Source organism: Cetorhinus maximus, chromosome 1, assembly GCF_964194155.1.
Source record: "Cetorhinus maximus chromosome 1, sCetMax3.hap1.1, whole genome shotgun sequence".
Taxonomy (NCBI): domain Eukaryota; kingdom Metazoa; phylum Chordata; class Chondrichthyes; order Lamniformes; family Cetorhinidae; genus Cetorhinus; species Cetorhinus maximus.
The window spans coordinates 161,542,894-161,554,956 of NC_135879.1; the positions used below are offsets into that span (position 1 = coordinate 161,542,894).

The window sequence follows — 12,063 nt, forward strand, 5'->3', positions numbered from 1 at the left end:
TCACAACACATTTTCCCACATTATTCCCCATCTTATCTTTTGTAGGCTCTCTACATCTTCTTGGGGACTTAATTTTCTATCTATCTTGGCGTCATTGGCAAATTTAGCTACCATACATTGGTCCCTTCTTCCAAGTAATTAATATCGATTGTAAATAGATGAGGCCCCAACACTGATCCCTGTGGCACTGCACTCGTTATAGTGTGTCAAACAAAAAATAACCCATTTATCCATTCTATATTCATAACAGATTTAGCAGATCAAAGCTGGACATTCTTGAGGTGCTCTGGGCCATCAGCATTGTATTCAACCACAATCTGTAGCCTCACGAAACAATATACCCCACACTCTACTGTTACCAACAAGCTGGGTGATCAGCCCTGGTTCAATGAGAGGTGTAGGAGAGCGTACCAGGAAAAACACCTGGCATACCTTAGAATGCCAACATGGTGAAGCTACAACACAGGCCTACTTGCATGCCAAACAGCAAAAGTAACATGTTATAGACAGAGTTAAACTATCCCACAACCATCAAATCAGGTCAAGGCACTGAAGTCCTGCCACACCCAGGGGTGAATAGTGGTGGACAACTAATCAACTAACTGGAGAAGGGTCCACAATGGTCCCCATCCTCAATGATGGGGGAGCCTAGCACATCAGTGCAAAAGACAAGACTGAAGTGCTTTCAACCAACTTCAGCCATAAGTGCCAAGTTCATGATCCATCTCAGCCTCCTCTGAGGTCCCCAGCTTCACAGGTGTCAGTCTTCCGTTAATTCAATTCATTCCATGTGATATCAAGAAACTGCTAAAGGCACTGCGTACTGCAAAGACTATGAGCCCTGACAACATGTTGGCAGCAGTGCTGAAGACGTGTGCTCCAGAACTAGGTGTGGCCCAAGCCAAGCTGTTCTAGTACAAATACAACACTAGCACCTAGGCTATTACATGGAAAACTGCACAGGTGTGCCCTGTCCACAAAAAGCAGGATAAATCCATTCTTGCCAATTACCACCCTATCAGTCTACTCTTGATCATCAGAGAAGTGATGAAGTCATGGTTGATGCCATGAAGTGGCACTTACACAGCAGTACCTGCCCATTGACACGCAGTTTGGATCCCAGCAGGGCCACTGGGCTCCTGACCTCATTACATCCTCAATCCAAACATGGGACAAAAGAGCTTAAGTCAAGGGGTGAGGTGAGAGTGACTGTCCTTCACATTGAGGCAGCATCTGACCAACTGTAACAAACGTGAATCAGGGGAAAATCTCTCCACTGGTTGGAGTTATGTCTAACACAAAGGAAGATGGTTGTGGTTGTTGGAGGCCAATCATCTCAGTTCCAGGACATTGCTGCATAAGTTTCTCAGGTTGTGTCCTGGGCCTAACAATCTTCAGCTGCTTCATCATTGACCTTCCCTCCATCATAAGGTCAGAATTGGGGATGTTTGCTGATGATTGCACAATGTTCAGTGCCATTCACGACTCCTCAGATACTGAAGCAGTGTGTCCATATGCAGCAAGACCTGGACAACATTCATTGAAAAGGGACCAGTAACATTTACACTACATAAGTGCCAGCGAATGACCATCTCCAGCAACAGGGAATCAAACCATATACCCTTGACATTCAATGGCATTATCATCGCTGAATCCCCCACTATCAACATCCTGGGGATTACTATTGACCAGAAACTGAACTGGACTAGCCATATAAATACTGTAGCTACAAGAGCAAGTCAGAGGCAAGGATTTCTGCAGCTAGTAACCACCTCTTGATTCCCCAAAACTTGTTGACCATCTGCAAGGCACAAGTCAGGACTATGATGGAATACTCCTCTTTGTCCTGGATATGTGTAATATTCACAACGCACGAATCTAGATGTCAACCAGGACAAAGCATCTCATTTGATTGGCACCCTATTCAACCACCTTAAGTGTTCACTCCCTCCATCACCAACACACCGTGGTAACAGTGTGTTCTTTCTACAAGATGTGCTGCAACAACTTGCCAAGGCTTCTTCGCCAGCACCATCTAAACCTATGACCCCTACTACCTAGAAGGATGAAGGCAGCAGGCTCATGAGAAACCCCCACCTGCAAGTTCCCCTCAAAGTTGCCCACCATCCAGTCCTGGAAATATATCACTGTTCCTTTATCATCAATAAGTTAAAATCTTAGAACTATCTAATTAACAACACTATGAAAGTACCTTACACCACAAGGACTGCAGTGGATAAAGAGGTGACTGATCACCATGTTCTTGAGGGCAATTAGTGAAGGGCAATAAATGCTGGCTATGTCCATGATACCAAGATCCCATCAATGAATAGAATATAAACACAGATGTCATGTGTAATTTTCTCAACTTTCAATAGCAAAGTCATCCATGAGCTCCTTGCAGTTATGCAAGGTTTATTTTTGCCAGCCAAAGTTTAATGATTTTAGTTTCCCAAATGGCCAAGTTTACAATATCCTCTTGGTCTCTGCCTTAATTTGTGCTTATTTTTATGAAAATAAGTAGCTCCCAAGATATGAACTTCATGTGCAAAATGTAATACAAAGTGACTGAATCAGAAAAGTGTTAAATATATATTCAGCATCAAACCACAATGTAATCGAACACAGGAGATCCAAATGTATCCTGTTTTCAATCAAGATAATTTCACACCACTGTATTATTTTGCAAGTAGTAAATCCACATTATGTATAACATTCAACAAAAATAAATAATATTACTCCACAAGAAACAAGTAGTTGTCAGTAGTTTTCATATTACAGCATAGGTCTGATATGTCAGCCGTGGCTCAGTTGGTCGCACTCTGGCTTCCGAATCGTAGGTGCCAGGTTCAATTTCCACTCCACGGCTTGAGCACAAAAATCAAGGATGACACTCCAGTGCAGTACTGAGGGAGTGCTGAACTATCAGAGATGTTGTATTTCAGATGAGACATTAAACAAAGCCCCCATCTGCCTCGAGTTATCCCTCAATCAACACGACAAAAAAAACAGATTATCTGGTCATTATCGCATTGCTGTTTGTGGGGGTTTGCTGAGCGCAAATCGACTCATGTTTCCAAAATTACACAGTGACTATGCTTCAAAAAAGTGCTTAATTGACCATAAAGTGCTTTGAGGCAGCTAATGGTCATGAAAAGAGATAACTAAACAAAAGTCTTTCTTTGATGAAGAGGTTCTGTACACAAAGTGAGATTCTTTAGGAATTAGGCTATAATTTTATGAGTCTCTGCTTACTTTCATAAATCACAAGAATAAAGACTTTGTCAGAATGCTTCAACTAAACTGCATCCTTTTTATTGCCCTCCCACCATTCACATCTACATTTCACAAATCAACCATCATTATTTTCTCACTGAAACTACACTCCTTGCAAAATTTAGATGGATTATTTTATTTTCCATAATATTACATTTCTCTTAACTGTATCATGCACTGAATCAGAAGAGAGTGAATATTGTTTGCATTCTTAATCCCTTATGATTTACCTCGGGTTAAACAAAACAACCACTTTCCAAGATGCACTGTTTCTTATAGCTTTTTCGGAAATGGCAGAGACAATACAACATAGATGCAACAATTCATCATAAAAAGGCAATAGTACCAGAGCACTGAAAAGCAGCTAAAGTTATTCCTATATTTAGAAAGGGAGATAGAACAAGTTGAGGAAACTATAAACCAGTTAGCCAGATGTAAGTGTAGGAAAGATAATGGAATTATTACTCAATAATGCAATAGAAAAATACCTGAAAGTTGAAAATATTAAAAAGTGTATTCAGTATGGAATTCAAAAGAGATCACGCTTGACCAATTTTATTGAATGCTTTGGGGTAACAGACAAGGGTAATGCCATGGATGTAATATATTTGCATTTTCAAAAGGCCTTTGATAGTCATGAGTCTCCTATGTAATACCTAAGGTCACAGTATGTGGAGTCTGAGGAAAGTAGCAAGCTGGCTATAAAACACAAAAAAAGAGTTAGGGTAGCTCATCAAACTGGCAAAAGGTGGGAAGTGTTTTTTTTACAGGGATCAGGGCTGGGATTGTTATTGTTCACTTTACACGAAAGAACTGGACATAGCAGTGCAACTTCTAAACTTGCAAACGAGACTATATTGGGGGATGTAGATAATACATAGGAAGAAAGTGACGAAATACAAGTAAACATTAATAAACTTGCAAAATGGGCTTTTAATTGGCAAATGAACTTCAATATAAATAACTGTGAGGTAGAGCATTTTGGTAGGAAGAAGAATTAAGTCACATACACCTTGAATATTAAGTGTCCAAACAGGTTAGAGGAGCAAAGGAGTCTAGTACTGTGCCCACTTCTGGTCTCCATGTTATGAAAAGGATATAAACGCACTGGAGAAGGTGCAAAAAGAATTACAAGAACTGAAAAGTTTTAAGTGTCAAGGAAGAGTGAACCATCTCAGGCACTTTTCTCTGTAAGGGGTGATTTGTTAGAACTGGTATAACATCTTAGTGCATTAAGAAAAATGCGCACATGAATGGAATCATTAATTTATTACCGATATACTTAAATTAACTTGGTGCACTTTAATGGAAAGGCTTCAAAATATTTCTTTCAGAATAAATGGAATATTGATATTATCCCAGATGCCTATAAAACATCTGACCTCAAAAATATGATCAGTTTTATTTAATAACTATCTTCCTCTAAAATTAATACTATGATTTATGTTGCAATTGCTTCGGGCAACACTTTAGACAGAATCAATTTCCTTTAAATAGGTTGGAAAGCAAATTCCCTAACACTAACAAAACTCACTGGTTAAATTCTAGAAAACATAACCGAACATAAACCAAACTTGTGCATTCACCTGTAAATTATTTTAAACAAAGTAGTTAAGCAGAGATGCGATCTATTTGGCAAGAATGATGATAAGGAATGCTGGGAGGAAATAAAATAACGTAAAAATAATTGTACCTTTGATGTTCTTTGCTGGTTTGTAAGCATCATTTTTGACAATCATTTTAATGAGGTTCATGCATTGAACAATGAACCGCTCAAACACCACGCCTTCACCAGCATCCGTAAATACATAGCTAACAGCAAATTCCAATGACCTCTGAATCAACGAGATGAATGAGAATGGGTGATAGTCCAAAAAGTCCAAAAGCTGCAATCAACAAAGACAGATATGTTAAATCTTTAATTGCTGGTAAACAGAGCACCATATTAAATTGTTGGCCAGCACGGTAAACAAATAATTTTTGTCAGAAAGTTTAAAGCAACAAAAAATTCAGCACAGTAAATGTTTCAAATGAGCAAACCCAATGTTATGTCAATGTAATGTTTTAGTTATGATCAAGAATCTTATTTCCTCTGAAGCAGAGCTCATTTACTTGGGCCATCATGTCATTCAAAAGGCTGATAGGGTCTTGAAATAAAACAACAGCTTGAAAACAGAGGCAATTCAGTTTATCACATCTGCCCCTTCTTCAGAGCACATTTAAAATTCATCCTGTTCAGATAGTTGAAGGCAACAGAATGCAGCACAGGGCTTGGTTGTGGTGCTCTCAGGTATTTTTTCATTCACAGGATGTGGGAATCGCTGATGAGGGCAGCATTTATTGGCCATCCCTAATTGCCCTTGAAAAGGTGGTGGTGTGGTGACTTCTTGAACTGCTGCAGTCATGTGTTGTCAGAACACCCACAATGTTGTTAGAAAGGAAGTTCCATGATTTTGACCCAGTGACAGTGAAGGAATTTACGCTAGTGGAGTGTGTCAAGGCCCTGGGGAAGCCCCAACGATTGCACGTGCACTGTAATTACCCGAGAAGTTTAAATTTTCGATGGAGTGATTTGCATTACCCAGAACCTTCTGCATATGTTTCTTTATGAGATTGGGGAGTAGCCGCCATTTCCATGAGCTTTTGGCCAGCCTTTCTTGGGGTCGTAGGGACAATTAGTGACTTTAAAGCTGCATAGTAAATTGAAAGTTGGAGGGCATAGGCCCAGTTCAAGGTCACGGCTCTTCTCATTGCAGAAACTAGCATTTGACATTCTATACTGACTGCAAGATTTAGTGTGCAAAGCCAGCCTAGTTTAGGGTGATGTTAGGGTTAAACAGTTTCAGAGCAGAAAGCAAGGAAAACATGAATTAACAATATACAATACAATGGCTGCTGCATGTCAAATACTGCACTGTGCATCCTTAACAAGTAATGCATTTTTGCAGCCTGCATTCAGGTTGACTGGCTGCCTTTGATATCACATTTCATTTGCGCCTATATTTCTTTCAGGCTTAACACTTGTGTGTCATTATTTCAAGTTCTGGCTTTCTGATGAGTTAAACATTAGATGTGTACCAATGCAACCACAATGTGCTAATACTCAACAGGGAGGCTTATATACCATTCAGTGCAAACTTCTTTCAATGCGAGATTACATCCTGGTGATTGCATCTAGGGTTAGTTCCAGGCTTTGAGCTCAGAAGTCAACTTGACTAGCTGCTGACTGTGGAGATCATTGCATGATTACCTTTTTGTGCACTTCCAGCCTGGGATCTTCCAATCCCGGCTGCATCAACTTATACTCAGTGCAGCCATCCATGGAGAAGACTGACAAAGAGGAGCAGTGGAGAGACTATGCCCTCTTTTTATGACATCAGCCACTGTATTCAGGTAAGTTTCTAAAGGTCCCAGGTTTTTCAGTAGGTTAAGTGGGTGGGTGAGGGAGAGAGTTTGTCGGTGAGGGGGTGAGTTTGTCGGTGTGGATGAGAGTGGATAGGGAGAAACTTCCCACTTGTGATAAGATCGAGAACGAGAGCGCACAGATTTGAAGTAATTGGCAAAAGAAGCAAAAGCGATATGAGGAAAAACCCTTTCACACAATGAGTGGTTAGGGTCTGGAATTCACTGCCTGACAGTGCAGTGGAGGCCGGTTCAATCAAGGCACTCAAGAGGGAATTAGATGATTATTTGAAAAGAAACAATCTGCAGGGCACAAGGTAAAATGCTCATTTGGAGAGCCATTGGAGAAACAATGGGCCAAATGGCCTCTGCTTTGTGTGACAATTCTGTGATTCAATGATTCTGAGTGAGTTTGTGGGTGAGGGAGTGAGAGTGAGGGTGGGTGAGAGGGAGGGAGGGCAGTCAGGTCGGGGGGGTTCGAAGTAGGTTGGGTTGTACTGTTAATCACTGAGCCAGAAATTAAACAGTGTAACAATTCTAGGCAAAGTATCTGGGTAAGTAGCATGTATCTAGCCCAAGGCTCCAACACTGAGATCAGTGCATGAGACATTCGGGGAGGGGCCCGGGGCAGCACAAATCACCCCATTGAAAATTTAAACTTCCCAGGCAATTAGAGTGCATGTGTATTCGTCAAGGCTTCCCCAGCGTCTCGACACGCACAACCAGTTTAAGTTCAGTGCATCGCTGCTTCCAATACCAGAAGATTTGGCCCCCAAAATCCCATGGCTGGACTTGAAAAGGGGTAAGAGGTTCCCCTCCTGTAATCCAGGCCAACATTTCACCCTCAACCACTAGCACTGGTCATTGCTGTTTCTGGGATCCTGTCATTTGCAAAAAGGTTACTATATTTCCCTAAAGAACAGTCAGTGTAATTTAAATTATGTGAAGCAATATGTAAACTGAGGCTTTTTCCTTCATTACCCAATCACAGACTCTACTCAAACCATTTAATCTGACAGATGTTCCACATAAATATTTCTAAATCACTTGCTTTCCTCAACATTATAAATTCCCAGATCTACTCTCACCCAATCTTTGCTCCAATGAAAGAGAAGTCCAGCAAGGTCCTGGAATCATGCCTAGCTTTGGAGAAGAGAATTCAAAATTGGACACAATAACTTATACTTAGAGTTTTTTAACATCCTCAGGACATCCTAAATTGCTTCACACACAATATCAATCTATAACATCTACCTATCAACACTCGGAGCATTAACAGTTACCAGAAACTGAACTGGACCAGCCATGTAAAAACTGTGGCTACAGAGCAGGTCAGAGACTTGGAATTCTGTAGAGAGTAACTCACCTCCTGGCTCCCCAAAATGTGTCCACTATCTACAAGGCAGAAAGTCAGAAGTTGATGTAATACTTTCCACTTGCCTGGATGTGCGCAGTTCCAACAACACAAGAAGCTCAATAACGTCCAGGACAAAACAATCCACTAGATTGGCATCCCATCACCACCTTCAACATTCACCCCCTCCAGCACCAATGCACAGTGACAGCAGTGTGTACCATCTACAAGATGCACTGCAGCAACAAACAAAGGCTCCTTAGACAGCACCTTCCAAACCAATGAGCTCTACCATCAAGAAGGGCAGCAGGCGCATGGGAACTCTACCACGCTGAAGTTCCCCTTCCAAGACACTCACCATCTTGACTTGGAAATATATTGCTGTTCCTTCACTGTCAATGGATCAAAATCCAGGAACTCCCTCCCTAACAGCACTTTGGGTCTACCTACACCATATGGACTGCTGCAGTTCAAGAAGGCAGTTCACCCACCACCTTCTTAAGGGCAATTAGGGATGGGCAATAAATGCTAGCCTATCCAGCGACGCCCACATCCTGTGAACGAATAAAGAAAATATCTGCACTGAGAACCAAAAGGCTGACGGGTGCTAATTCCTTCTCCTTTACAAAAGTGTCACTGGCTAGCCATCAATTTCTTCACTTGACCCGTTCACATCCCTGGTGTAGTGCTCGCCTAGCTAATACTGCCAAACCACATTATTGACTTTTGCCCTATACTTTCCACTTGCCTGGATGAGTACAGATCCAACAACACTTAAGAAGCTCGTCACCATCCAGGAAAAAGCAGCCCGCTTAATTGGCACCCCATCCATCACCACAAACATTCACTCCCTCCACCACCATAGCAGTGCATAGCACCTAGAAAATACACTGCAGTAACTCACCAAAGCTTCTTCAAAGGCACCATCCGAACCCACAACTCCAGCCTCCACCACCGAGACAAGGACAGTAGATGCATGGGAACAACACCACCTGCAACTTCCACTTGAAGCCACACACCATCCTGACTCGGAACCATATCACTGCTCCTTCACGGTCACTGGGTCAAAATCCTGGAACTCCATTCCTAATAACACTGTGGGCACACCCACACCACATGGACTGCAGCGGTTCAAGAAGGCAGTTCACCATCACCTTCTCAAGGACAATTAAGGATGGGGAATAAATGCTGGCCTAGCCAACGACAGCCACATGCCATAAACAAATAATTTTTTAAAATCCCTGGAGCCTTTTCCCCATTCCATCATCCTACCATTCTGTTACTCCCATCTCTCATTCGAAATGTTTGTCATTTGATTAGCATCCTAAGCCCCAGGCTGAATTTCTTACCAAGGTGCCCTCCTTTATCCTCTGAACCGTGACTCCTGATTTCTAGTGAATTCAAACTGCATCTAAACTTCATTAGCCTCCTCCCTTTCAACCTCTCTGTTTGTCTCACCCATTCAATCTCGTGCTCCACCTAAACCTTTCTAACTGTACATGTGGCTACTCACTCAACTTCACTTTTTTCATGGTTTCACTGCTCCCAAACTCTCAATCTTTGCTTGACTTTGCTCTCAAAACCCTGCATATTTCAATTTACCTTGTTCCCAGACAAAATACAAGGTTGACATTTTTACTGACTTATTTTCTTGAAGCATCATCTTTCCTTTGATCAAAACTTTCATTACTCCCCATTTAAAAAAACAATCAGTGACACAGCTCTCCTCTCTACCACCTCATCGCTAAACTTTTTCTCCCACATATCTGCAGACTTGATGCTCATCCTCAATACAAGAACATCTATGTAGGAACATAGGACTTGGGAGAAAGCCAATCAGCCCTTTGAACCTGCTCCACCATTCGATAAAATCAAGGTTGTGGTCTCAACACCACCTTTCTGTCTGCACTCAACCCCCCAAAATAACCCTCAATTCCCTTTTCTATCAAAAATATATCCAACTCTGCCTTAAATTCAATAACCTGGCCTTCACTGCTTCCTGGGGAAGAGAATTCCACATATTAAAGACCCTCAGAGAAAATTCTGCTCACCTCCATCTTAAAAGGGAGACTCCTTATTCTAAAACTGTGTCCCCTAGTTCTAGTCTCCTCTATTTGCACCCTATCAAGTCCCCTCAGGATCTTATTGTTTCAATTAGATCACCTCTCATTCTTCTAACCTCTAAAGGGTATAGGCCAAACCTCTTCAGCCTTTCTTCATTAGATGAGCCCTTCATCCCAGGAATGAGCTGCATGAACCTCTCTGAACTGTTTCAACTGCAATTATACTGCAGAGTATACAAAGAACATCACTGAAGTAATTGTGAATCAGGTGGTGAAAGAGAGGGAGGAACTTAAAACAATTACAATCACCAGGGAAAGGGTACTAAGAAAATTATTAGAACTAAAAGCTGAAAAGTCCCCAGCCCTGAGGGACTTCATCCTAGAGTCTTAAAAGAAGTGGCTGCTGAGCTATTAAACGCATTGGCTTTAATTTTCCAAAACTCCCAAGATTCTGGAAAAGTTCCATGATAGATTAGAAAATAGCAAATGTGACTCCTCTATTCAAGAAAGGAGGAAGACAGAAAGCAATAAACTATGGACCAGTTAGCTTAACATCCGTCATAGGGAAATTGCTGGAATTTGCTGGGCAAAAAAATGGCAGATGGGGTTATCATGTGGGAAAATATGAACTTGTCCACTCTGGCCGGAAGAATAGAAAAGCAGCATATTATTTAAATGGAGGTTGCAGAACTCAAGGGATCTGGGTATCCTGGACATGAATCACAATATGTTAGTATGCAACTACAAGTGATGGTGGCAAATGGAATGTAGTTATTTATTGCAAGGGGAATAGAATATAAAAGTATGGATATTTTGCTACTGTTGTACAGGGCATTGGTGAGGGTATATCTGGAGTACTGTGTACAGTTATGGTCTCCTTATTAAGAAAGGATATAAATGCATTAGAAACAGTTCAGAGAAGGTTCACTCAACTGATATCTAGAGTGGGGGGTGGGGGGGGTGCATTATCTTATGAGAAAAGGTTGGACAGGTTGGGTCTGTGTCCACTGGAGTTTACAAGAATGAGAGATGATCCTATGGAAACATAGGATCATATAAGATCCTGAGGGGACTTGATAGGGTGGATGTTGAAACAATGTTTCCCTTGTGGGAGAGACTAGAACTAGTTTAAAAATAAGGGGTCTCCCATTTAAGATGGAAATGAAAAGAAATTTTTTCTCTCAGTCATGAATCTTTAGAATTCTGTTCCCAGGAGAGCAGTGGAGGCAAGGTCATTGATATTTTTAAAGCAGAGCTAGAGAGATTCTTGACTAACAAAGGAGTTGAGGGTTATCGGAGCAGGCGGAATGTGGAGTTGAGGCCACAATCAGATCAGCCATGATCTTGTTGAATGGTGGAGCAGGCTCAAGGGGTCGAATGGCCTACTCCTCCTTCTAATTCGCATGTTCGCATGGTCAAATGAGACCAAAACACTCTCTTAAAACTCCCTGTTCAAATGTCTCCAGTCCAAATTTCACACCAAGATGGCCCTGGAGAGGTAGTAGCATGAACCCCCTATGACAGTGACCATTGTACATTGCCCTCTAGTATATTTGTCATCAACAACACCATATTCCTTAATGGGGTTTGCTTAGCTCAGCTGGCTATATGGCTAGAGTGTGGTGCAGAATGATTTCAACAGCACGGCTTTAATCCCTGTACCAGCTGTTGTAGTTCATGAAGGCCTGCCTCCTCGCCTTGCCCCACACTCATGAGTGGTGCCCTTTAAGCTTTATATAATTAATTGTCTCTTTCCAAGGAAGAACTATGCCTGTGGTCCTTTGTGGCCTATGGCTTATTTACCATATCTACCTTGCAAGTGGTTGTGAAACGACACAATATCACAATCTAAAAATTCAGCAGTACAAACTTCATTGAGTACCTCAATTATATTGCAGTCCTGCAATGTACACTGAGGCATCCATCGTTCTCCATAAAACACAAAATCATGAGTTGCATTGCAAAATG

At 41.5% G+C, this 12,063-nt stretch overlaps 1 protein-coding gene across 4 annotated transcripts in view; it reads right to left on the reverse strand.

Annotated features, from left to right (window-relative positions):
* Positions 1–12,063, reverse strand: part of ipo11 (importin 11) — a 712,707-nt gene that overhangs the window by 481,801 nt on the left and 218,843 nt on the right. For all 4 annotated transcript variants that reach the window (XM_078549030.1, XM_078549021.1, XM_078549038.1 and 1 more), the window contains one exon: positions 4,970–5,162. In XM_078549030.1, the coding sequence (XP_078405156.1) occupies positions 4,970–5,162 (193 nt within the window). The remainder of the gene's footprint in view (positions 1–4,969; positions 5,163–12,063) is intronic.